This window comes from Anarhichas minor, unplaced genomic scaffold (assembly GCF_050575085.1).
Source record: "Anarhichas minor isolate MPS153535 unplaced genomic scaffold, ASM5057508v1 ptg000004l, whole genome shotgun sequence".
Classification (NCBI taxonomy): domain Eukaryota; kingdom Metazoa; phylum Chordata; class Actinopteri; order Perciformes; family Anarhichadidae; genus Anarhichas; species Anarhichas minor.
In genome coordinates, this window is record NW_027466450.1 from 7,823,971 (window position 1) to 7,850,103 (window position 26,133).

The window sequence follows — 26,133 nt, forward strand, 5'->3', positions numbered from 1 at the left end:
CTGTTATTGAAACGTATTATGTGACAATGCTGACACTTGGTGGCCAGTTCAGTTCAGTGAATTTGATTACATGGTCGTTGACGTACCAAAAATAGCCAGATGTCCCAGTTTCCCACTAGCACCTAAACGCAGCATGCATTTGTGGATATGCGCGGAGCCGCACACCGTGAAAATAGTCTTTAAACTTTACGCAAGAGACAGTTAATGTAACCTGATCCGTATATATATCAGGCGATCCGTGCGCACACGTTAAACGATCTAGAAATCCATAAATAAAAATATCACAAATATTTCAGACATGTGTAAGCTTTTCGAAGGGGATTTATCAGATCGGTGAAGTTTAATGTGTGCATTTGCATAACTGTTTTACAAGTGTTCAAATCGCTTGGTATTAGATTGGAACACGCATTTGTGAATACCGAATATTATTTTTAATTATTAATATTTGTGTATATCACATTTTTCCATTTGTAGATCATGTAATAAACAACATGTTTGTGTCCATTTTGAAATCAGTTTCACGACAGTTTAATCCATGAGGTTTAGGGAGAAACGAAAGTGAAACCTTTTCATTTCCTTGATACAGTGAATCATCGTTTTTTTAGGGACGCTGGAGCGACCCTGTCGAGGCTATACAGCGCGCTATCGATCACGCTGATTCGTAATGGCTTCGGATAACGATGATATCAATTATGAGCGTCTCATTGAAGACTACAGGCCGAGGTTGCGAGAGCGTGTTGTGGTCGATCGGGTTCTGGATCATATACAGTTTATCGAAACCGCCCAAAAGGAGCAGATCAGACAGAAGGCGAGGACCGATGGCAATATGGTGGCCACGGATCTCCTGATCTCCGCTGTTCTAAAGAAGCCACATGCCCATGGCTGGTTCAGGGCATTCGTTGACGCGTTGTTACATGCAGGTTGTGAATCTGCAGCGGAATACATGCAGGTCAATCCCCCAGAACCTGAAGTGGAGGCCGATAATGATTACTGTGTCAAGCTCATTCAATTGCTCTCTCCAAGTCTTGTGGACATGAAGACTGACGTTGTGTCCCTTCACTGTTCCTCCAAATGCCTCCTCACCAAGGATGACGTTGAGATTGTAAGTACACCGATCATATTTTAATCTGGAACTGAGTAGCACCTGGAGGGTAATCAAAGTCTCACATCATGCACCCACTGTAAATGTATAGCAGAAAATGGTTATCACATGTAGTCTGTAAACAAACTTCAGTGTGTATAGTTTTTCCAGTTCCACTTTTTAAACCCCATGTCCCAGTAGATGTATTTGCAGTGATTGGCCACAAGATGGCAGTCAAATGTAGGCCGTTTTCATCTGTTTTGCACAGCACAGTATCTCAATTCTGATAGCACAAAACCAGTCAATTATTATGCTCATGCTGTAGATTAAAACTGCAACGACAACCCAAGGAAACAGGAGTGGAGCCCGTGAACTTCTCAGTTGTATCGTGAGAGGTCGACCAGGATGGTTCTCTGTCTTTCTCGAGGTTCTGCGTGAAACTGAACACCAGCACCTGTACGAGCTGACTGGAGGGTCACCTGACTCTAACAAGAAAGGTGACTCACATTACAGGAGCACACACCCAGTGCATGTAATGTCATCAATGAAGTATCTGTGTTTTGATTATTAATTAGATAAACATATTTAGTACCTACTTACTTACTAATTAAATTAACTGCCAAAGTGTGATTTGATTATTTCTCACTAGGCTCCGGGGAGAAACTGCCTTCAGTGAAAGATGAACCTATGGAAAGTGAAGCTCCAGCAGCAGCTGAAGGCGGTGATAGCCTGCAGTTAATGGACATCAGCTATGCGGAGGAAGGAGAAGCAGGTCTTGCAGAACACCTTTGTCCAACAATCAGTGAAAAATATATTATCTTTAGATGTCAGTGATAACAACTGGCAGAAGCCCTGATTCAGTAGTCTTTAAATTAAATAAGCTAAGTGAAATAAATTAATTTGGACATTCATACTGTCCAGTAGTAGCAGTTTATGTTTCAGTTTACCCAAATCACAAAACACACATTTTTGTCATTTACCCGTTACCCGGGTGTCTGACCGTGTAGATCATTTTCATTTGCAAAGGTTTTATATGGACATGTTCATGCAAATTGTTTCTTTAGTAGATAATAAAACACAAGAGTCACATATATCATCTCTGGTCCATAACCAGGTCTGTGGATTATCATGAGTAACTAGGACATTGCTCCTTGTAAACAAAATTCAAATGTAAGTTATCAATGCCTCAAGGACCACCCACACAATTCAATCTACCTCCTTTGTTTTATTGAGAGGCAGCAGACATCTCCATCTGAAACTATCTGCATTGTTACCACCAGGGGTGAGAGGGGAAATCTTCCCTGTGGTAATTTTGGTGAACAAGTCTGAGATGTACCTCCTGCCTTTACCGACTGTGATTTGTATACCTTAGTTGATATCTCAGTATAAGCGTAGTCTTTTTTTCTTTTATAGTTTTAAGGGCTGAGAGAGCCAGGATAGATGCATTTCATTGCATTTGTAATAAACTAGAACGTTAACTCTCTTTTCAGACCTGTACGAAGGAGCTCCCACTGAATCCAGTCAAGTGCCAAAAAGCTCGAAGCCCTCACAACCAGGTGGGACTGATCCACCATCACTCACCCTACAGTTGTTGATACTGTTTATGTTTTTTAAGGATTCAAAGTATGGTAGCGATCTAAAAAGCTGGTTCTGGTCCCACACGCGCAAAAACAAAACTCAAGTCATAGTGAGAGAAAAAATGTACGCTGGATGTGTAGATGCCCTGTAGTACCATAAAAGCAGAATGAGTGTGTTTGGAACGTGCTGTAAGTGGAACATTTCAGGCTGCTTACCGCCAAAGGATAAGTACCATGTGTGTACAATGATGGACCACATATAGGTCAAAGAGGACAAAGCCAGCGCTTCAAATGAAAACCACATGCTGCTATATTCGCGCATTGTAAAGTAATGTAAAGGAAAAGTTGCCTTCAAGTCGCTGTGGAGTGGGGCCTTCCATTACACATATAGACTTTGATTGTCTCAAAAGCAATCAAAGCGACTGCATCATCCCTCACCGCACCGTGCTCGTTTAAAGTGCCTCTCCGACATTGTGTTTGCATAATAAATGAGTGCTTTAGGGATAATCAACAAAAGTAGAGCGGCGTGAACTAATCAGGCGGTGGAAATAATTACATGATATGAAGAAATGGAGGAAGTGTCTTTTATTGTCCTAATAAGAGGTTACAGTACAGTCTGTCTCATTAACATGAGTAATGACATTAGCCTGACTGGTTGGCCCAGGTTGCATGGATTAAACAGAAAGGATTACATGTAAGATTGTTCCATGTGCAGATTGATTTGTGGTTCTTCTTCAATTCATTTCACTGCACTGAATCAAACTGAAAAATAAGCCTGTGGATTTTCTGTTCTTTTTGGAACGATATTAAACGTAGCTGATTGTTGACTTTCCCGCTCTAATAAGTTCAGCGTCAGGGAACTGCTCGTAAAAATACAGGGGGCCTCACAGGCCACTGTTTACTTCTTATGGTCTCTTAAGCCTTATCTCGCCATCGGCACAGACATGTATTTACTTCGATTTAGTTCCTTGAAACAGCACTTTAACCTCTGGCATACCCAGTATGAGAGGGAAAATTAAAAGCTGTCTGCACGGAGGGAAAAAAAAGCTTTCCAGGGGATTGAACTCATAACTGGGAGGAAACGTAGTACCTCTAGTTCAAGGTAGCAGAGAGGGGGGTGTATGCACATGGTGCATGTTGTATCCCCTGCCTAGACAGAGCCAATGAGTCATAGCCCGCCAGCGACTTCAAGTCTGACTGAAGTGAATCACAAAGTCTTCTGTCCTTGCAAACAGGAAAATAAGACAAAATGCTGCCACAATCGACCTCAAGAGCAGGGAAATAAATGCAAGCAGATGTTAGCTTGTGCACGGAAACACTGTACATCATCTGGAGTTTGATTATTTTTGAAAGATTTGAGGCAGTTAAATTGTAATAATATTCCCCTTTAAATGAGACTTCCCATTTTATATTGCTAATGAGTAAAAGGCCAGATTATAGATGTGAACAATGATATCTGCTGGCCTGCTTTTGGCACAGTTCTTTGAATCTTTGAACTTTATGGTTTAGACTAAGCAAACATGATTTGACTGAAATGATTCATAGAGTGTTCGCATATTGACTACTGTACATAAGGCATGGGGTTTTATCCGTGTTCTGTGTAGTTTAAAATCAGGTGGGTTAACAATGAAAGGGCAAAGTCTGAATGCTCAGTGTTTATGTTTTAAAAGAAGAACGTATACCATGAAATCAGTGCATATGCATAGAGTGTGTTTTGCATTTTTGATAGCAGCTTTAAGAAAACCATCCTGTCCACCACAGGACCAAAACCTCAAACAATGACAAGCACAGTTATTTCCTGCTTGTGATGCCTGTAATTGTGGGTTGCTGACCTAGACAAGAAGGTTTGTGTGTCTGAGGGGCTCTGCTCTGCATTACAGATTCAGTAGCAGCGGCTGGAGTCCCAGAAAAAGCTGATATTGTTCTTCGAGATTATCAGATGGACGTCGCTAGACCTGCCTTGGAGGGGAAAAACATCATCATATGCCTCCCGACAGGAAGTGGTAAAACCAGAGTTGCAGTTTACATTACCAAAAAACATCTGGACCACAGGAGGACAGGGGGGCGTTCAGGGAAAGTGGTCGTCCTGGTGAACAAGGTACAACAACCTGACTTGAAACAGTTTGGCTTCGCACCACTACGCTGACCTACTTATCCGCTTTTTCAAATCCAAAGAAAACATTCTATCTTTCAGTCAATTTGGACATGTGGGTCAGCTCACCACAAATTACATGCCGTACGGTTTAGACTTTCCCCTGCACTTTGGTTCCATTTGGCATGCGTGGGATTTGCCCTGCACTGGAAAAGACCTCTACTTAATCCATTTTGGATTAAAGTTTCGTCAGATATAAAACTATTTAGTTGAGTTTTAAAACAGCTTGAGAAATAGTGATCGTATAGTGACTTAGACTGGTTCACTCTTCAACTCCGGAAAGAACAGAATAATAACTTGCCATGTCACTTCCCTGCAGTAGAGAGGGTAACTCACCCTGATGAATCACATATCTTTTAAATCATGGCACAACTAATGTTAAAAAACACCGATGTGTTGAACACACCCTCAAAGGTGTATTAATAGAAGCGAGGCAGGTATTTCACAACACTGAATGTGCTCTTGTGTCCTGCAGGTTCCTCTTGTTGAGCAGCATTACTCTGCAGAGTTCTTGCCATTTTTGAAGCACACGTATAAAGTGGAGAGAGTCAGCGGAGACTGCCAGCTCAAAATCTCATTCACAGAGATTGTGAAGAAAAATGACGTCATCATCTGCACAGCCCAGATCCTGGAGAATTTCTTGGAGAGGTCTAACAAAGGAGACGACGAAGGGGTGAACTTGAGCGGTATGGTTTTACAATGTGATTTTACAAAAGCTTGAAGGATCTGACACGAGAATGTGAAAAACGTTTCCTTGGCGCAGTCGTTTCCTTTGGTTTTAGTAAACCTGATCAAAATATTTAAAAAAAGACCAGAATCAAAATTGAAATAAGGTCAAAACAACCTTATGTTTTATTTTTTAAAGGCTTCCTAAAACCTTTAGTTAAAATCTGTTCAGGCTTAAACCACAGACACTGACAGGTTTTGGAATAGAAAGCCACCCAGAGGACTCATAACACCTCCCCTGATGATGCCTGACAGGATCTTGTCAAAGTCTTCCGGCTCTGCTGTTCACTATTGTTGGCACTCACCAGTCCAAGGTGGAATAGCCACCTCAGTGGAACATATGCTGTTTGTTGAAACGCCTGAGAGCGTGTCCTTTTTCTTTTTTTTTCCTATCTCCTGCCTTCCAGGCCACACGTCTGTTCAAGCCATCAGTGTGCGGCTGATCAAATTCACATGAGACCTTCTATCACACACAGTACATCAAGCTGCCACTCCTCCCTTCTCTTTTTCCTCCGGGGACAAATTTGTACTGGTTAAACTTTTTCGTGTGAATGATTATAATTCACCTCACTGTGACTTTTGCTAAATAGAAAAAAAATAAGTAATGAGTTAAAGCTTCTTTTTTTTAAGCGTTTTCCAGCATATGTTATTGTGTGGCTGAAACTGCTGAGTCAGGTTCCTAGAAAAGTGCTGGTATGTGTGGGAGGATCTCTCTCACAGACAGATGTTATGATCTGTGAGTTAAAAACACCTCTATTTATTTAAGAAACACAAATAAATGTCATATAAATGGCACTGCTTTGGTTGAGAAAATTGTAGTCCCTGGATGGTAATGCTACAGTGAGACTCGCAGAAATGTTATTGTTTTGACAAAGCAAGCAGTAATCTTGCCAAACAAATGAATCTCTAAAGAATCTCTTTTTGTAATCCTCCATGTTGCTTTTTACAACTAGACTTCTTTGTGTGACATACTGTACAATACAATGCATTTATATGTTTGGCTGTCTTCTCTTCACGTAGATCTGTCACTGATCGTCATAGATGAGTGTCACCACACTCAGAAAGGAGAGGTCTACAACCACATAATGATGCGCTATCTGACGCAAAAGCTCAAGAACACAAGGCTGAAGAAAGAGCAGAAGGAGCCCATGCCCCTCCCTCAGATCCTGGGCCTGACTGCCTCACCGGGTGTCGGGGGTGCCACGAAAATGAAGGCCGCTGAGGACCACATACTGCGCGTAAGTACTATTCTCAGCTTGCTGTCCACACCCATGTCGACAAAAGCACAGAGCACATATTAGGTACACCTGGCAAACTGCTATAACACCAGAGGCCATGGCCATAAGAATCACAGAAGAGATGAGTAAGCTGTTGTGTCCACACTTACTTTCTTTGAGTTTCACACTCCAGTTTCACTGTCTCTGCCTCAGTCAGCGAGGATCCTGTTTATCCAGCCAAGCTGCTTCAAATGTTCCACACAGCCATAAAGTTTCCTAGCGCCACAAAAGTCAAAAATTAAAAACAGCCTTTTGGCTTCGGCTCAACTGTGTCTGACATGCAGAGATTTTGTAGAAATAGTGTGCGTCACTAACATGGAGATGTCTGATTTTGATTTATTCCAACGAAAATATGTCAATATGTGTCTCTTTCATAGATTTGTGCAAACTTGGACGCTTACAAAATCATGACGACGGACCTTGGGCAGTACCAAAGGGAACCGAGGAAACTGATTCAAACTATTGAAGACAGAAGAGAGGTACATTTGTTTAACAGGAGATGACCTCATGGTAGCTTGTTGATACAGTTTCTCTCTCTAAGGAACGGCTTTAAAGAGTGTTATATGTTTGTGTCCTCTTCAGGATCCCTTTGGTGATGTAATCAAGAACATCATGAATGACATTCATGCACATGCCGAGCTGAGCCCCACATCTGACCTTGGCTCTCAGAATTATGAACAGTGGGTTGTTCAAAAAGAGCGAATAGGTGAGCACCATTTTTTTAATGCTCCTCTTCAGGGATACAAGCCCTTTGTCTTGCTTTCCTTTTTATAACAAGCCACCTGGCTTCTTGGATCTAAAACGTGTCTCAATTAATTCCAGCTGCAACGGAGGAAAATCAGAAAGTGCGGGTTTGCTCTGAGCACCTTCGACAGTACAGCGAGGGCCTGAATCTCAGCAACACCATCCGCATGCGTGATTCCTTCAGTTTCCTGAACAAATACCACGAGGAGGAGATAAAGAGGAAAACAACTCCAGACGAGGAGAATGACATAAAAATCACAGATACTGAGAGATTCCTCTTCAATTTGTTCAAAGGTATTGTGACTTGTTATCAATACTGTTAATGTCTTGTTGCATTTTAAGTCAATACTTGCTTACTTCCCACATTTTGGGAAATAAGCGTATTATGCTTTCTAGCCTGGAGTTAGATCAACTCTGATATCTGTAAATATAAGGCTTGGTGCTGGCTAGCTTAGCCTAGCATAAAGACTGGAAACATAAGGAAACAGCTAGTCTGGTTGTGTCCAAAGGTAACAAAATCCACTAACCTAACTCATTATATCTTGTTTGTTTAATCTGTACAAAAACCAAAGTGTGAAACTAGCAAGTCGTGGTTTCATGTGTAAGTTTCCACAGGTCTGCCTGCTAAGCCAACGGCAATAACAAGACTTATTTTTAGGAACCTTAACATCCACACATAGTTTTTTTCAATTTGGCTTTTGAATAAACGTTTTTCCCCCAAACTGTTCCTTTAACTTCAAAATGATACTAAGAATTTACCACAATGCTTTGAAATCCGATGCCTTGCAGAGAACAAGGAAGAACTGCAGAGACTCGCAGAGAAGCCAGAGTATGAAAATGACAGCCTGTCGAAACTGAGAAGTAAAATTCTGCACGAGTTCAGCAGCAGGGAGGCGGCCAGAGGGATCATTTTCACCAAAACACGTCGCAGCGCCATTGCTCTAAGTCAGTGGATTCAGGAAAACCCCAAGTTTGCTGACATTGGAGTGAAAGCCTCTCATGTGATCGGAGGAGGAGACCAGAGTGTTGTTAAACCAATGACCAATGTGAGTGCACATCACACAAAACTGCAGCACATCTGCCTCTAGCAACCTGCAAACTTAAAAAAAATCACAATCACAACTAACCTCAATTGCGTCATTTATCAGACAGAGCAAAGGGACGTGCTGAACAAATTCCGCAACGGTGAAGTCAACGTGCTGATTGCTACCACTGTTGCAGAGGAGGGTTTGGACATAGCGGCGTGCAACTTTGTTATCCGCTACGGCCTTGTGACCAATGAGATTGCTATGATTCAGGTCAGTGATGTCTCTTGTCAAATGACCTGTGGTGTGAGTTAACGATTATAACTTATCTGTCCAGTAATGAAGGCACCATTATACATATGTATTACAGGAAGACATTAAAGTGGTTGTTTACCATTGACTGCCATTGACCTTTTTGCAGGCTCAAGGCAGAGGAAGAGCTGAGGACAGCAGTTACACTCTGGTTGAGGTGAAGAACTCTGGGGTGGCCGAAAAGGAGTGTGTCAATGAGTACCGCATTAACATGATGAACAAAGCCATTACCAAAATCAGAGCCTTAAATCAAGCGGACTATGACAAACGGGTACGTTCTCTTCAGACTGTTTTTAAACTGAAAGCTACATTCCAATAGGACCACTCCGGGTGATGTTTTTTATTCTTTTTTTTTATCAGATCTACGAGTTCCAGTTTCAGGCTATAATGGAGGAGAAGGTGAGAATGTCTAAGAAGAAGCAGAAACGCATGCAGGATGAGAAGTATGAAGTGAAGTTTAGCTGCCGAAGCTGCCCCACACACGTCTGCACAGGCGATGACATCCAGATCATCGAAAACATGCACAGAGTCAATGTTACACCAGAGTTCAGGTACGAATCACAATTCAGAGTCGACTTTTACATTATTCCGTGATGTATAAACTGTCTCCCACAGCTGTAGTTATGCTCTCATCATGAATTATATCCTGCATGCTTAGCTAATCTGTCCAAATCTCTCCAAATTCAATTTTAATTTGGACTTCTTTTCTTTTACAGTCAACTTTTCACGAAGAGAGAAAACCCTAGTCTTCAAGAGCGACTTCTGGATTATGAGACGAATTACTACATAGCATGCAAGAACTGCGGGCAGGTAAATGAAAAATGTTCTTTTTTTAATGGGACATTTGGGGAAATGCACTTATTTTCTTTCTTGCCGAAGGTTAGATGAGAGAATCAATACTACGTTCATGTCCGTCCATTCAATGTGAAGCCATGAATCTGCATGGAACATTCAGAGGGACCAGTGGTGTACAGCTGTCTCTTCAAACAGAACAAGAGAAATGTTGGATATGAGACCAGTCCAGTAGGAATGAAAATTAGTCAGTGGATCACATGAGAGATAACTACAACCAGATGATTCCAATTATTCTTTACTTCAGGCTAGGACTGACTAATACTTACTCTGGTTGCCAGTTTCCTCCCAAATTATATTTCAGCTGAGCTCACAAATTAAATTAATTTGTTTTGTCGTTTGAACAAGCCTTTGCTCACTCGGTGTACACATATACCACCCTATCATCCCTGATTTGCGTTGCAGAGATGGGGTTCCATGATGCTCTACCGAGGGATCGATTGCCCCTGCCTCCATGTGAAAAACTTTGTGGTGACTTTCAACGGAAAGAAGATCAGCAAATGCACCAAGTGGAGCGAGCTTCCCATCAAGTTTCCCGTCTTTGACTACGCCGAGCAAGCGAGCCGCGTGGCGGAGAGCTTAGATGACGAAGATGACGACGCTGAATGAATCACACCTACGTAGACTCGTCGGTTATTCTCTTTGGCTTGCACGGCATGAATTACTTCACCCATCTCACTGGCAAATGCAACGCTTCCTTCGAGTGTCGTGATAACTGGAGTCTCTGATGGCTGTGGGTTTAAGCATGTGCTGCAAAACATGAATTAGAATTGTCGGTGTATGGGATACTATATGTTGAATTTACTGCAGAAACTCTTAACAACCTTAGAATGTATGTGCCTATTGTGTGCATCACTGAGGGAAATAGGATTTTCCTCTCACAAACTCCTGTGGTCTCCTGAGATAGGAGCCACTAAGCCTGTGATAGCCCCTCAGAGCCCACCTGTCAACACGCATGCAGACAAACAAGTGCTGCTGGTGATTTTCCATTAAATCCTAAATGTTGAGCCAGTCACAGCGGCTATTTTTAGAACTATTTCAAAGAATTGTTTTCATCCAACAAAAAAGACACCTGAGTGATCTGATTGTCCGTCCCGGGCACCATCATGAAGTTGTTCTTGAGTTATAAAACATGTGTTTGTCTGACGTGTCCTTTTATTTTTGATTTGCATTTATGTTCTAAATAATGAATTCACTTTTTATTAAAAACTGTCCCCCCCACTAAACACTTGTCCAACACCATTATTGTGTTTCTTTTTTTTTCCACAACTGTAAATCTCTACCTCTAGCCAACTTCTCCCTTCATTTGTTGAGGGAATGACTTGCTCCACGGTGAAAAAGCCGCTTCCTAAATACCAGCAAGTTGTGCGCTCTTGGAAAGTTGTGCAGGCAGACTTCAGGGAGGCATCTCTGTCTGTCTGGTGTCGGACTCCTCTCAGGAATGCAGCGGGAAGTGTGAGAAGCCTTGCTTCAACTAAAAGTAGGACGGAGCTCTGTTTTTCTCATGTTGCCGTATTTAGTTTAAAACCATTGTTGCGGGGGGGGTTTTTTTTTTGTTGCTGTGAGAGCATGTTAACCAGGCAGCAGAAGTCACTTTAAACTTCACATCGTCGACCAGGATTATTAAAAGACTGAAGAGCTCCACGGCGACTTCTTCAGCGTCATGGTCAGTAAATGGATTTATCAGCTTCAAAACTTAGTAAGAAGTCAAAACCTAAATGCACCATTGGTAGATAAATGTAACTCACTTACTGCGGACAGTGTGCAGCGAATTCTGTTTGGGATAAACTGACTACAAAACCAGAATCTGCAGCGTCAGCTTGTGTTGTGTGATTTTAAGAGGAGGATGGTTTTGCAACTTTTGTGTCCCCTTTCACAGGGCTGCAGCAGCAGGGTGCTGTGGTGGGTGATCGGGACGGTTGTCGTCATCACGTTAATAACGATCTCAGCAGTTTATTACAGCAGTAAGTTGACGTTTAGGCCTGGCCCGTCTGTGCTTTCCTTTCTCTCTTGTGAGGCGTGTTGGGAACAGTGTGAAAATAACCAAAAAACGGTGTGTGTGACACTGAAGAAAGAAAGAAATCAAGTATCCTACGTATTTATACAGCATAGTAAAACAATATTACATGAATGCTTTTTAATTGGTTCATTTCTTGTTTTGGTGATTTCATTTTTTTGTTTTTGTTTGCTTTGTTTTGCTGCCTAAATGTGTGTATTTGTTATTTATACGTTTGTCTCGTTTGAGTAACAAACTTGTGAACGAACAGACAACGATTACATGATGTATAAGTGGCTCTTATATGGATCAGCAGAGTAACAGCACGCTGCAGGACGTTATAGCGCCACCGCGTGACGTACAGATGGATGAGTTTTTTTTATTATTTATTTCTTATTTCTAACAGCAACATCTTACTTTTCTACAGTGGCGGAATGTAACTACGTGCTGTATTTTACTTTATTTTAATATTTTTCACTTTATGCTACTTTCAATCATGTATCATGTTTCAATCATGGTACTTTTTACTCCACTACATTTACTTGATAACTTTAGTTACTTGCGCAATTTAGTTTAATACAAAATATAAATTAACTTATCGTAGGTTAAGCCACCTAGCAGTATGTAAAGTATATATAAATATATACTTATATATATATAAAGATTAGTCTCATCTTCTCCAGCTGCAACATTGAAGTGATGTACACGTTAATGCATCACTAAATGTAATCCAGAAATATAATGTACATCATTCTGAAAAGGGCTGTTGTGTATGATGAGTTGTTTTACTTTGATTTCGATGCAGGCCAATTTTTACTTGAGTACGATTTTGAATGCAGGACTTTTGCGTGTACTTTTATAATCACAGTATTGCAACTTTTACTTGAGATCTGAATTCTTCTTCTCCCACTGGATGTCTGGTATTGTGATAGGCAACCAGCCCTAATGCAGCATGTGCATCATTTCAGAGTATGATGCTCCCAAAAGGCTATTCACCCTCGAAGATTACTTCAATGACACCATTAGGTGGAATTCCTACAATTTGTATTGGATATCAGGTAAATCTATATATTACACAGGTTGGTCTTTTTGGGCAAGACAATATATAACTCATGTTGTGTACAAACATTTTTCTTGTCTTTTATATCTGCAGACAAGGAGTATCTGCATAAAACAAGAGATGGGAATGTCTTCCTCCACAATGCTGAAACAAATGAGGAGTCACTCTATTTGAGCAATTCAACCTTTGTAATATATTTGTATTTTCCAATATGAACACTTTGTAACAATAAACACGATGATAATTCAGAATAACCTATATTTTATACTAATAGTGTCTTAATCGTTACCATTGTAGGCTCAAGTGGATGCCACAGATTACATGTTGTCAGGTGATTATAGATACATCGCTTTTGAAAGCAATTTCACAAAGGTGAGAAACTCCCAGTGAATGTCCCCCGGCTAGCTTTGCACGTGTGTTTTTACAATATTTCAACTTTACAAGAGGTTCGCTCTTTAATCATCATAAAAAAATACCTGATAGAAAACGTCTGAAACTAAGTTTTGTGTTTTGCACTCCGACAGAAATGGAGACATTCATACGCAGCCTCTTACTCCATCTATGACAGGGAGAGTTCGTAAGTTGCAGTGTTTTATTGTGATGCAGTCCATCATTTCTCATTATATGGATGGACACACAGAATAATAGGTCGGGATTTATTTGGTATCACCCTAAATTATATTCATATGTCTTTCCAGAACATTTGTTGTGCCTGTGAATCTTCCAACTGTTGTGCAGTACTTTGCCTTCGCCCCAAAAGGAAACAAATATGTAAGTTTACTCCAGGCAGCCCTGCCGTCACATTCAGTTGGAATAAACAATGTTACAGCTGCTTCAACATCACTGGCTTTGAATTATGTTGCCATGATATGTGACGCAACATGGGACTCCAAAATAAATATCAGGTCCTGTAAGACTGTTGTAAAAAGTGTACTTGATGAAGTAAAGTTATGAATCTGAGTATGGATTTTGTATCATGGATGTAATCAAAAACTACATTTTGATTTGCAGGCTTACGTCTCAAACTTCAATGTTTTCTTCAAATCCGATGTAACTTCTGAAGCTATACAAGTAACCCACAACGGGAAAAAGAATGAGATCCTCAACGGTGTCCCTGACTGGGTGTATGAGGGTGAGTAACATTCACTCTTCCTCAGGTGTGCATCTGTGTCTCTATAAGGAAGATGATTACCGATTTATTTTCTTCCAACGATTTCAGAGGAAGTATTTGCGTCAAACGGGGCAATATGGTGGTCAACAACTGGAAAATGTCTGGCTTATGCAGAGTTTAATGATACAAACGTTCACAAAATTGAGTTCCCTTGGTATGGAGCGGAGCAGTATCCGGAGACAGTGGCGGTTCCATACCCAAAGGTGGGATTCAATATTTACAGTGCCTTTCAAAAGGATTCACCCCCCCCCCCCCCCCTTGGGGTTTTTCATACTTTGTTGCGTTACAACCTGGAATTAAAATGAATGTTATTTGGATTTTAAATAATAGACCTACAGAAAATAGTAAAAATTGGAGATGTGAAAAAAAAGCATTGTATAAAGAAACAGAATTGAGAACACGTTCCCACATGCCTTTTAGCTAACACCAAACATATTGTTTATTTCTCAAAGACATTACTTTTTTATGGCCACTCTTCCATAAAGCCCATCTCTGTAGAGCGAAAGGCTTTGCAGTCGTCCTTATATGGACAGATACTCCAATCTCTCTTGTGTAGCTTTCCAGCTACTTCAGAGTTATCTTTGCTCTATTTGTTGCCTCTCTGAATAAATTTACCCTGATGAAGGCCATAAGTCGAAATACGTTGCGCTAAACACCGCCGTTGTTCTATATACTACAAGTGTCGCTGGAGTTTGAACCTTCGTAATGCAGCAAAATAGGAAAAGCGCCATGGGAGGTGAATACTTTTGCAAGGCACGATATTTCTTTTATTAATTTGAACACATTATACGGGCACATTGTGCATAATTTATTTATCTCTCATGTAATTATTTCACAAAAAAGCTACTGTATTTGGGTGCAGGCTGGATCTCCCCTTACCAAGGTGAAACTGTTTGTGGTTGATACCACAAATCCATCCCGCCGCACACAGCTGTTCGCCCCCGCTTCTGTTGCTTCTGGGTCTGTATATTCTTCACTTCATAGCATCAATTAAATCAAACGTCGTTGAAAACAGAGGCAAACACAATATCCTCATGGTCTGCCTTACCTTGTCACTTTCTGTTGCCTTTGCTGCAGAGATCACATGTTGTGCTCAGTGACCTGGGTTACAGACGAACGCGTCGCTGTGCAGTGGGTCACGAGGAAACAGAATTACGTGGTTGTACAGATCTATGAGTTTGATGAAAGCAGCTGGCAAGAAAAACAGGTAGCTGTCATGACCAATGTGTTGACTTCGTGGTCACTTGAGGAAACGCTAATTAACTTCAATGAATTTCTCTGCTCTCTATAGAAATTTGAGCAAACAAGCAAGACAGGATGGGTCGGCCGTGTAAGTCTCCGGGAAGTTGCCACCATTGATTGTGAATTAATTGTTTGATTCGGTGTATGACTGTAAAATATCACCTTTTTTTTTCAGTACGTCCCCTTACCTCTTTTCTTTGCTGATGATAAACTCAGTTTCTACAAAATCATGAGTGACACTCAGGGCTACAAACATATTCATCTTGTGAAAGATGTAAGTATATTTCAATTATATCATATACTAAATATACTGCACAGTAGCTTTCATCACGTCTTTGGTGTTGAGGGTTGTATTCACTCCTTTTGTGAAGGGCAAAATGACGCCTATCACCTCTGGGAAGTGGGAAGTCATCTATATATCCAAGTTAACAAAAGATGCCATGTGAGTGATGATCCCGTACACAAAACTACACAAAACTTATAAGAAAGTAAATACATGTAAATCTGACTCGTGTAAAATTCCTCTCTACAGATATTTTGTGAGTAATGAGTACCAAGGAATCCCCGTGAAGAGAAATCTTTACAAGTAAGGAATTCTTTTAATCTCTGCGATGTATTCTTGGACCCCAGGAAGACTAGCAGACACTTTAGCCGAAGCATTTTTGGGATTCTATAAAGAATAAACAAGAGCACAATAGACATTACAACATTAGGATGAACTTGCATTACTTGATCGTCATAACTGACGTGAGTTATTTCTTTATCAGGGTTATTATTGGAAGCAGCCCTTCTGCTCCTCAGTGTCTCACCTGTGACCTGCGTGAGGACAGGTGTCAGTACAACTCTGCTTACTTCAGCTTTGACGCCTCTTACTACCGAATGGACTGCTACGGTCAGTTACCCATCCACATCTTCTCTTAAGCAATAACTCATTCACGGTGTTGGGGGGTCATCTGTGGCAAGGACCATCTGTGAACAATGATCTGTGCAAAGACTTCCAAAGTGGTACAGAAGACTTGATGTTTGATAAACTGTGTTTGCATTTTCTATTTTTGTTTTTACCAGGACCCGGGTTGCCCCTCTACACACTGATGGACAACAGGGGCTCAGGTGCAGGTCCGTATCCTTACTAACCATAAGCCCATTGTTGAATTATTTATTGCAGACATTTTACAGTCAATTCATATCATCATCTCACTTTGTGTGCTGTACAAATGTGCACAGATTATTTTTTTCATTATTATTAATATTTTGTTGTTGTAGCATAACTAAATAACAGAAATATTCTCAAATCTTGTGTTTTTAGTGAAAGTCAACCTTCAGTGTCAGTTATACAAAAGTGTGTTATGGTGATACCTGCTCTGTACTTTTCACACTGATTCTGGTCAGGTTGTATCAAGAGAGGTGGCAGATCTTAAAGATTAACAGTTTGTGGTTTAAAAGTAGAAATATCTTTGATATTCACTTTATTTTATTTTTTGTCAGAGCTCTCCGTTCTTGAAGAGAACAAGGATCTGGAAAATATTCTGTCACAATTCCAAATGCCGACAATGCAGCATGGCACGTTAAAGATTGCAGGATATGGTGAGACAATACAGTGTATGTTTAAAGATCCCTACCAGTGTGTTTGAAGATGTCAGGTTTCAGGTTTAACAGGTTTGGACCCAAACACAGATGAGTGCATTTAATTAATAACAGAAAACCTTACAGAGTCCAAAAATGGTTGATGATAATGATATTTAAAACATATTGTGAAAAGGTTAAATTTCTCCGTATTCACTAGGCCCTGTTCCCCCAAATGAAGTGCTATGTGTCTGCTTCATTTTTATTTATTTTGTATTTATTTGATATATTATAAATTAAGGTGTATAAATGACTCAATCTTGTTTAGTGTTCTTTGTTTTATGGGTTCATATGAGTTTTGTTGTTGATCCCCCTCTGATTTTGGAGTAGTACAGCGTGTACTTTTTTTTCCCGCCAGATCTTTGGTATCAAATGATGTTACCACCAAATTTCAAGAAGTCTAAAAAGTATCCTCTTCTTATTGATGTGTAAGTAAACAATACTCCTCGGGCGCTCCATCTCAACATAATTCAGTGAGCGTTCGTAAACATTTGAAGAAACCTGCCGTTGCTGACCTATGCAGGTACGGAGGCCCCTGCAGTCAGGAGGTGGACTACCGCTTTAAGCTGAACTGGGACACGTACCTCTCCAGTTCAAACGGGATCATCGTCGCCAGCTTTGATGGAAGGGGAAGCGGTTACCAAGGTGATGAAATAATGCATGCAATCTACAGACGCCTCGGGACGTTCGAAGTGGAGGATCAGATAGCAGCCGTGAGGTAAAGTGTGTCTGAACAGTCAATCACCTCATGTTATATCGCATGCACTGTGAAGGGATCTCATTTGTTGGCTGTACTTCTCTGACGAGCAAAGTTATGTCATATTATTCACAAAGATTTAAAAGTAAGTAGTGGATGGTCCGACACTCAAATATACGTTCATTGTTTTTGTTGCTAATAAATTATTTACGTGCTGTAGGAAATTCATCAACATGGGTTTTATCGACAAAGACAGAATAGCAATATGGGGCTGGGTGAGTTGCACTGTCTTGTTGCTCTTCGTATTTCTCATATACTTGTGTTCTTATTCAGTGTTTTTACATTCACTAAATCCAATCTATTCTGACTTTCAGTCATATGGTGGCTACGTCACCTCAATGGCCCTGGGTGCTGGAACTGGACTCTTCAAATGTGGAATAGCAGTAGCCCCAGTGGCCAAGTGGGAATATTATGGTTGGTGTTAATACATACTATAGTATATATTTCTACAATCTATTCTGAGAGAACTATTTCCCTTATTTGACATCATTTCTACAGTGTACTTGAGAGTCCTCCACTGATTTGCCATTGCAGTTCCATAACATCGTCAGACACACTGTTGACACAAAAAAATGGATTAAAGTCGATGCAACAACACCAGAGATGTCGTCATTTTCATTCCATGCATTCTTCTCCTTTGCCAAACACCCGCAATGCAACCTGACCACAGACAATGTGGTTGGATATTTAGGTGTGTTTTGCTAGTGCTAGTTAATGTACCTCAAGCTGAGATGAGAAGCAGTCTAACAGACCCCCCCCCCCCCCCCCCCCCCCCAAAACTCGTAGTCGTCAGCCCCAACTGACACTGACTCAAGTGACATCACTTGAGGCGGTTTACCAGAATTCATGGAGCTCCCTCTGGAATGATAAAAGATTTCCACATATTCAGCAGTACTCCTCTAGACCTGTCGCCAGACTTTGATGTGTAGAATAGAGTTTCCCTCTAAGGATTCAAATCTCAATATAAATCTCCATATAAATCTTTTCTTCTGTTGAATACGTGTAATTTGTATACTATGTGCTGTATAATTGTGATATTAAATTCGGGTTTTTTTGCAGATGCAGTGTACACTGAACGCTACATGGGCGATCCCGCAGAGAATTCAGACGCTTACAAGGTACATTTTACCAAGTCAGCTCTTTCACAATACTCTTTTTAAACTGCACAATACTATCTTGAGACATACGTTTTTAATGGTGACATATCTATTTTATCTAACAGAATTCCACAGTGACCGCCAGAGCAATGAACTTCAGAACAGTAGACTATCTATTGGTTCACGGCACAGCAGATGGTACGTTTCATCAAAATACTCGTATTTTCCGTTTTAGAGCATGTGGTAGCCCTGTTTCTTAACAGTGTACCAGGTAACACAGTAAAGCCTTTCACTAATGGACCCTGTTTGCCTTGAGCTTTGATGTTCATTCACGTAGTGAAAACACTGTCTTTCCTGTAGACAATGTCCATTTCCAGCAGGCAGCACAGATCTCCAAAGCTCTGGTGGACAACCAAGTGGACTTTGAGACGATGGTAAATATTGGCTCAGGGAAGTGGGACTAATATTGGTCTTGATGGTGTTGATTTAATGAAAGTTTCAAATGGGGGGGGGGGAACGGCCATGTGTTATTATGCACAGTCTTAAATATATGGTTTAAAATTAGTATAATTTGATATTGGAATTCAGAATTGTAGAAGCTATGCACTAATCTGAATTTGGCATTCATTTCAGTGGTACACAGACAGGGACCACGCTCTCAGAGGATCAGCCTTTTATCATACATACACCCTCATGAGCCACTTCCTGCAGAAATGCCTCATTCCTCCCAAATAAATGTGAAGACTGTGACAGCATCCTTTTCTAATTTGTGTATTTTTTTTATTTTCGTGATATGAAGTGTCATGTTGAACTTGAATTTGTTTTTGTTTTTTATGTGCAATGGGTGTTCAAATGCTCGCACAAATGAGCACTTTTATTTCATGTGGATTTAGGGATCCTTTGTCAAAATCTCGGACATTCAAAACAAAGCCATTGCATGCATTTATGTTTGAAAACATTCTTTTATGTGAATATGACATCATACAATAGATAAATAGCTCGGAACTGATTTGTTGTGTGAGTGTTATAATGTGTGCAGTCATGTTCTAATAAATAAATATTGTTTTAAATAAAACTGATTCATTATTTGTATATTCTTAGTCCAGATTATTTTCCCGCATATCATTACTAAAAATAATGAAGGTATGTAGATTTTGTCTATCTCAATACATTTTCCTGCATGCTTACTTACAGGCAACTAATGTGGGGAGTACATGACTTTTATAAAAATAAACAAATTATAAATATTTATATATATGTATATGTATATATGTATACAGTATGTATGTATAGCTTTGTTGTCTGTACATGATAAAACAAAATATTCAGTTTTTGTTTCATGACACTTAAGAGGAAGTCATTGGAACACATATGGGCGCCAGTATTTGTCAGTCTTTATTTGTCAGGGTGGAGGTCATGTTTGATTGCAACACCTAAAGTGGCAGCTTTCACCACCCAGATTGCTTTAAACAAAGTCAAATACATTCAGTGGACTGAGAGGGAAGCTGACTAATGGGTTGAGAGTAATAGAGGACGCTGATGTTTCAGTGACGGGGGAGTCACCTGGGAGAATGCTCCTCAGCTCCACTATATAAGACTGGGCAGATCAAGGGGGGGGACCATGAAACAGCTTCAGAGGGAAGAAGGGCACCAATCAGCGCACTTTACAATCCTTCTCGCAGAAGCTTGACAGCAAGTCGCACAGGTGAGAATATTTGTACCTTCCTCCTTTCAAATATAGACATAGTCTACATTATATTTTATTTCTCTCATCCTGCATTGAAATATTCTCACAGTGTCTTTCTCTGCTCATCTTTCAGAAGCTAAAACGATGAAAAGCGCTCACTCTTTGGCAGGAGTCCTGCTCCTCATCGTGATCCAAAGCAGCTGGCAGATGCCTGACCAGGACACAGACCAAAACCCCATGTAAGACCATGTTCTCATCTTTGTCTCACACATTGGCCTGAAAAGCAAAGATCTTTTACGAGAGGATTACAAAGTCTGGCCATGAGTATTTGGTGACACCATCCTGAGCTGCAAAAATATGCACCAAATCTTTTGAGAGCAACAACCAGGTTTGAACAAAATAGAGTGTTACAGCAGAAAAGCAACCACCACATTTCATCTGTTTTCTTTTTGTATAATCTTTATTTTTGTGTTTTGTTTTTTGGTTAAGAGGGCCAAACATTTCTAAAGCAAGAATGGCAAAGAACTCTCATGCTATGAGACTGCTTTTACATTGACAGCTCCACATGTTGCTTTCAAAGTATCAGCTATTGACATTAGAGGAAAAGGATCTCCGCGTTAAATAGACCAAATAATGTGTCATTTGTTGTTCTTTATTAAAATAACCTGTTGGGGAACTTTTAGGTGAGTTACGTGAGATAATGTTTATATGTTTCATTTGAATGCCTTCCTTGTAGCATGTATTGGCATTTTAATATTTAGTATTTATTTTAGTTGTATTGTGGTGTCCCCCTGTCATGGTTGCTGATGCAAAACTCAATTTACAAAAGTATCGCATAGCCTAATTGACAAATATTTTAACATTTCATTTCGCAAGCATGGATCAGTGCATCAACGAGATCCAAATTTACAGATATTATTACTGATTCTAAAATGTACGCGTAGTTATTGGTGGATGAGAATGATGCAACAGGATGAACAGCTGTGGTGTGAGAACTCCAGCAAGTTAAACTCCCTAAAAAAGCGCAGGGATGGTCAGCATTTATGGATGTTTATATGACAGGAAGGGGAGTGTTTGAGATGAAGTTGTGTCAACTAAAGCTTTATTATCTCCATCATTTCTAGTCTATTGGCTGAAAACCCCATGCTGGCCGAACCCATTGAGCTCACAAACATGAAGAGACATTCGGAGGGAACATTTTCCAACGACTACAGTAAATATCTGGAGACAAGAAGAGCACAAGACTTTGTCCAGTGGCTAAAGAACTCAAAAAGGAATGGGTGAGTGTGCCCTTTTCTTACTGGATCACTTCAACTTGGTGGCATAGCATAAATGATATCAAATATAGCTCAAGTCTGTAATATGACAAGGAAACCATTGCTTGAATTGATTAATACTGTAGATCGCTATATGCCTGTGGTATTGGATCAGACAACGCAATTGTACAAACAGTTATTGTGACTGTATCATCTAGATGTGTCTGTCTCTACAGGAGCCTGTTTAGACGCCATGCAGACGGCACCTACACCAGTGATGTGAGCTCGTACCTGCAGGACCAAGCAGTCAAGGAGTTTGTCTCCTGGTTGAAGAATGGCCGAGGCAGAAGAGAGTAAACTCAACCAACAGCTGCCAAATAATGCGACGATTCACACTGACTCTGTGCTATTATATGTCTCACAAACTGTACTAGAGTTTTTTTCCCTGGTCATGCTATTAAATTCCCCTAATAAGAAGCTCTGTCGGCCTTCAGTGGTTGAAGGAAATGTCAAAATGCCAAAAGGAACAGTATGTTTGAAATAAGTCTCAATCATAAATGCTGTGTGACTATTTTATTTTATCAAGCATTTGAACCATAATGTTTTTCAGATTTTGGCAATTTTCCCCTTTCTTTTCACATAAAATGTGTCAGAATATGTTACAATCACATTATTGATCTGAATTGCAACTTGGCTAATTTCATCTGTAGATAATCTCGATACCTTTTCTTATCATTCAGATAAAAGTCATATTTAGTTTTCAATAAAGAAATGTGTACAATCTATGAGTTCCCTCTTTAAAGAAACATGTAATCCCTTTTTGAAATATTGGTTTGACAAGGATCACTCTTCTTGGCAAGGATCTACGTCTGACTGTGTACGTGTCCATCTACACATATAATCTCAGAGAATACATGAAGATTACCTTTTAGGCACAGGATCCACCTGTAAATGTTCACCAAAAATATAATTCTAAAACTTCAAAATGAATAGTTATTTGAAAGAAAACATTTTCAATTGGTAAATGGGAATATATGAACTATTGTCACTATCCAGTTACCACCAGTGTTACATTTTGACAGCAGGCACCACTCATGCTCTCCTAATCTTTCTGTTTGTGGAGGCAGAACAAAAATCAATAAACACGCCACTACCCTGGGAGAAATGTGCTGTGGGATTTCCACCAGGTAACAGGATGATGCGTGTCACCTGTCAGCTGTTCACCGGAGGAGGATCACCCAGTCATGCTGTGACAGCACACCGAGGAGGGCTAAATGCTCAATGAAAGAACATGAAATCACGTCAATCAGCTCAGACTCGTTGGGAACAATGACCGGGTCGACACTCTTGAGTTCCTCCTGGAAGAAAAACAGGAATTCACATGAGCCAGCAGCTTGACATGCTTTGGGATGTGCCACCTCTCTAAGCTGTCATCCACCGCACATTCAAACCAGCTGCTGATTGCAAGAACCTCTGCCCACTTCAGTCTATTTGCAGGCCAAATCTCTGAGGGTTGGACATTAATGCTTAGCAGCAATGATATTGGATGTTTCTATCATGGTATCCCCAATGCAGGAATTACGTCAATGCAGTGTGTGACCAAGCATGTGCTGCTACCCGATTATTTGACAGTCTGATATGTGATTTGAGCCTATAAAAAAAATCCTCTTTGAGTCTAAAGTTAAAGGTTTTGTGGTTACTGTTCGAGCAAGGTAAACGTTTCTGAAGCACTTCATAATAAGAGAAAAACATGCTTAACTTATGCATAACTATTGAATAACTAGAGATGATTTAATGCATCAGGCTTGTGAATTACCGTTGCTCACCTTTAAGCAATGTTACAGTCACTATAAATATATGTATTATTATATTATATTATATAATGGATTATGATTTATAGATTTGTATGCCAACTGTTACTTTCCCACTGCAGACAGAAGCCAGATGTTAGTGGGGTTTTTTATCCAGAAAGGGGCTTCAGTTACGTCATGCATTAATCTTTATTCCATCAAATTAGCCAGATTACAGTTACCATTTGAGACCAATGCATTTGATCAGCATCTCTTAAAACAACAGCTGCTTCATCAAACTGGTAGTGTGCATCTACATCTACATGCTGCATGACCCAGCAGCCTTTACTCAACATGTACAAGCTAGTGGTGTTGTTATTGAAAGAAGTGTTTATCATTGTCTTCGTCAGTTCTTTACACATGAGATCACTATTACTTAGTTAGTAGTAGTCGGAGTACCAGTAGTAAATTATTACTTAATGCACATTCACTGAAGGCGAGTATGAATACTATTCTGCTTTCAGAGAGACTGAGCAAACGCATGCTCATATGCTCTTTTCTATGTCACTGAATTCCAGCAATTCTGATCTGACAAATAGTGCTCATTAAGGTAAAATAACATTGACAAGATATATATATATAATAAAATTGTGTTTTTAAAAATAAGCCCATCCCTAGTTATTTTAAAACACCACTATTAAAGCTTTATTGTAATCCTCAGATGTGTAGCAAAATTGCATTTATGATGATGATGCTTTTTAATTCATGATTCACTGAATTTTATACAAACATTAAAACAAATAATGAGATAATTTTAATTTACATTTACAATATAAGCAATGCACTGACACCTGGAGGCAAAATACTGCAAGTCTCTGTAAGAATACAGGTATTCTCTGGCAAACATTTTCGTCCACAAAATAAATATGGACGAATAAATACAGAACGGACATTCTGACAGAAAGTGTTATTGCATCTGGTTCTTAAGAGTATATTGCCCTTTATCAATCACATTAAAGCACTCATTCCTGTACATCGTAACCATTATTTGGATTCAAAATGGCTCCGTCCCATAAACAGACATCAGAAATGTGTATTTTACTGGCTTTTCATGTTATAGGAATTTTAACACATTTATGTATTCATGTATGGCTTTTCAGAATGTTTTAATGGTTAATGGTCAACAATGACCTTCGGCTTCTGAAATAGTAACTACATCTTAATAATTTTCACATCCAATGTCTAAAGAGAACATTAGGAATTACAGGGAATCCGTATACAAATAGATAAAGAATTCGAGGATATGTTACGCTATAAATGTTAATATAATCATATTTCAAAATACAAAGTATCAAACAAAATTAATACAAATTTATTCAACGAGAAAAACTTGAAAACAGCCTCCAAAACCTTTTACATCCGTCGTTAACATTTGGTGTAGCAAAACAGTTTCTAGGTTTAGAAAGTCAACCCGACAGCACGAGAAAAGGGAAGGTTTCATTGGTTCACGAAGAGGCGGAATATTTCCGAAGCATCAGATAACACAGTTATTCACTTACCGAACACACATAGATTTACAAGACTAAACGTGAAGGATTGATTAACTGCAATATACAAATACAGATTTGATTATGAGCGCACAGAAGGGATAGTGACTAAGACTCACAGCACTGTCCTCCATTTTCTTCATCTTACATTTCTCATCATAAACACCAGTTCTGTGAAACACTGTAGTAGTGTAACTGTGAAAATCAAGAAAGAAAAAACAGATGTGTAATTAGTAGATATTTATTAATCATATATTGTCGTTTAAAAAATATGTGTTACCGACAGTGGTGGAACAAGTACTCCGATTCTTTACTTAAGAAAAAGTAATAACATCAGAGTGTAAAAATACTCCATTACAAGTAAAATGCCTGCATTCAAAATTAAACTTGAATACAAGTACAGTTGTATAATCAATACAACTTACATGCAGAATGGCCCCTTCCAGAGAGATATCATTGTATTATTATACTGAATGTACTAGACTAATTTATTTGATATTATGAGTAAAAATTTTAAATCTAAAAGGTTTTGTTACCTTTCGAAGGAGCCAGGCTAGCTGTTCCCCCTGTTTCCAGTCTTTGTGCTAAGCTAACCGACTGCTGGTCGTAGCTTCATATTTGCAGTACAGATATGAGGGTGCTATCGATCTTCTTGTCTAACTCTCAACAAGGAAGTAAATATGCATATTTCCCAAAATGCCTAACTGTTCCTTAAATCTAAAATTCAAAAACCTAAACAACTCAACTAAACAATAGTTAACCTACAGACCGTACTGGAGTAAAAAGAAAAGGATGTGTCTGACTTTTGTTAATACTCTCATGTAGTGAGCTCCTTTAATGAGCTGATGGCAGACAAGATTGTAGATAAACAATACTGTGTAGCACAATGTCCTTACTAACATTTTTACCTGAGCTTATTAGTGCCCACACAGTGTAGAACAATTATTATTGAGATCTAAAGGTACAGTAGATTTTCATTATTTTAGTTTTTGAAGATATTTGAGCCAAAAGTCTTCTGCAATTCGTAATAAGACACTTTGTTAATGTATTTTCTCTGTAAACACAAAACCAACTGTACGATATGAGTAAGTATACTGTATATTCAACCATGCAAAAAGTCTTACCATAATGTTTTGAGGTCTTGATTCTTTCTAAAATATC

General features: G+C 39.6%; 3 protein-coding genes across 4 annotated transcripts; all 3 read left to right on the plus strand.

The window, feature by feature from the left end:
- Positions 1-573: 573 nt before the first annotated feature.
- ifih1 (interferon induced with helicase C domain 1) lies at positions 574-10,972 on the plus strand. The gene is made up of 16 exons (XM_076108024.1): positions 574-1,102; positions 1,407-1,578; positions 1,731-1,853; positions 2,572-2,637; positions 4,539-4,756; positions 5,286-5,496; positions 6,557-6,774; positions 7,191-7,292; positions 7,396-7,519; positions 7,636-7,851; positions 8,347-8,603; positions 8,706-8,855; positions 9,004-9,165; positions 9,255-9,445; positions 9,611-9,704; positions 10,152-10,972. Exons 1-16 carry the CDS (start codon positions 665-667, stop codon positions 10,353-10,355), a joined length of 2,946 nt encoding a protein of 981 aa, XP_075964139.1. The 5' UTR covers positions 574-664; the 3' UTR covers positions 10,356-10,972.
- Positions 10,973-11,105: 133 nt separating this feature from the next.
- Positions 11,106-19,762, plus strand: fap (fibroblast activation protein, alpha). Of its 2 annotated transcripts, XM_076108041.1 has the most exons (26): positions 11,106-11,412; positions 11,626-11,710; positions 12,711-12,800; positions 12,896-12,990; positions 13,100-13,174; positions 13,327-13,379; positions 13,501-13,573; positions 13,814-13,934; positions 14,022-14,176; positions 14,836-14,933; positions 15,051-15,180; positions 15,265-15,303; positions 15,391-15,489; positions 15,587-15,657; positions 15,748-15,801; positions 15,983-16,107; positions 16,281-16,331; positions 16,701-16,799; positions 17,197-17,266; positions 17,362-17,556; positions 17,756-17,810; positions 17,910-18,009; positions 18,655-18,713; positions 18,818-18,890; positions 19,053-19,126; positions 19,326-19,762. In XM_076108041.1, exons 1-26 carry the CDS (start codon positions 11,410-11,412, stop codon positions 19,425-19,427), a joined length of 2,244 nt encoding a protein of 747 aa, XP_075964156.1. In that variant the 5' UTR covers positions 11,106-11,409; the 3' UTR covers positions 19,428-19,762. The 2 variants fall into 2 exon arrangements, with proteins under 2 accessions (XP_075964156.1, XP_075964148.1); XM_076108033.1 differs by having other exon boundaries at positions 11,106-11,710.
- A 761-nt stretch (positions 19,763-20,523) lies between these two features.
- gcgb (glucagon b) lies at positions 20,524-21,992 on the plus strand. The gene is made up of 3 exons (XM_076103910.1): positions 20,524-20,618; positions 21,504-21,659; positions 21,872-21,992. Exons 1-3 carry the CDS (start codon positions 20,524-20,526, stop codon positions 21,990-21,992), a joined length of 372 nt encoding a protein of 123 aa, XP_075960025.1.
- Positions 21,993-26,133: the final 4,141 nt, after the last annotated feature.

Coding starts and splice junctions, on each gene's coding strand:
- fap (XM_076108033.1), top strand. CDS start 11,593: ATGGTTTTGCAACTTTTGTGTCCCCTTTCACAGGGCTGCAGCAGCAGG. Junction 15,490..15,586: donor ATATTCATCTTGTGAAAGAT/GTAAGTATATTT, acceptor CCTTTTGTGAAG/GGCAAAATGACGCCTATCAC. Junction 17,267..17,361: donor TATCCTCTTCTTATTGATGT/GTAAGTAAACAA, acceptor TGACCTATGCAG/GTACGGAGGCCCCTGCAGTC.
- ifih1 (XM_076108024.1), top strand. CDS start 665: ATGGCTTCGGATAACGATGATATCAATTATGAGCGTCTCATTGAAGAC. Junction 2,638..4,538: donor CTCGAAGCCCTCACAACCAG/GTGGGACTGATC, acceptor TCTGCATTACAG/ATTCAGTAGCAGCGGCTGGA. Junction 8,856..9,003: donor ATGAGATTGCTATGATTCAG/GTCAGTGATGTC, acceptor ACCTTTTTGCAG/GCTCAAGGCAGAGGAAGAGC.
- gcgb (XM_076103910.1), top strand. CDS start 20,524: ATGAAAAGCGCTCACTCTTTGGCAGGAGTCCTGCTCCTCATCGTGATC. Junction 20,619..21,503: donor GACACAGACCAAAACCCCAT/GTAAGACCATGT, acceptor CATCATTTCTAG/TCTATTGGCTGAAAACCCCA. Junction 21,660..21,871: donor AAGAACTCAAAAAGGAATGG/GTGAGTGTGCCC, acceptor CTGTCTCTACAG/GAGCCTGTTTAGACGCCATG.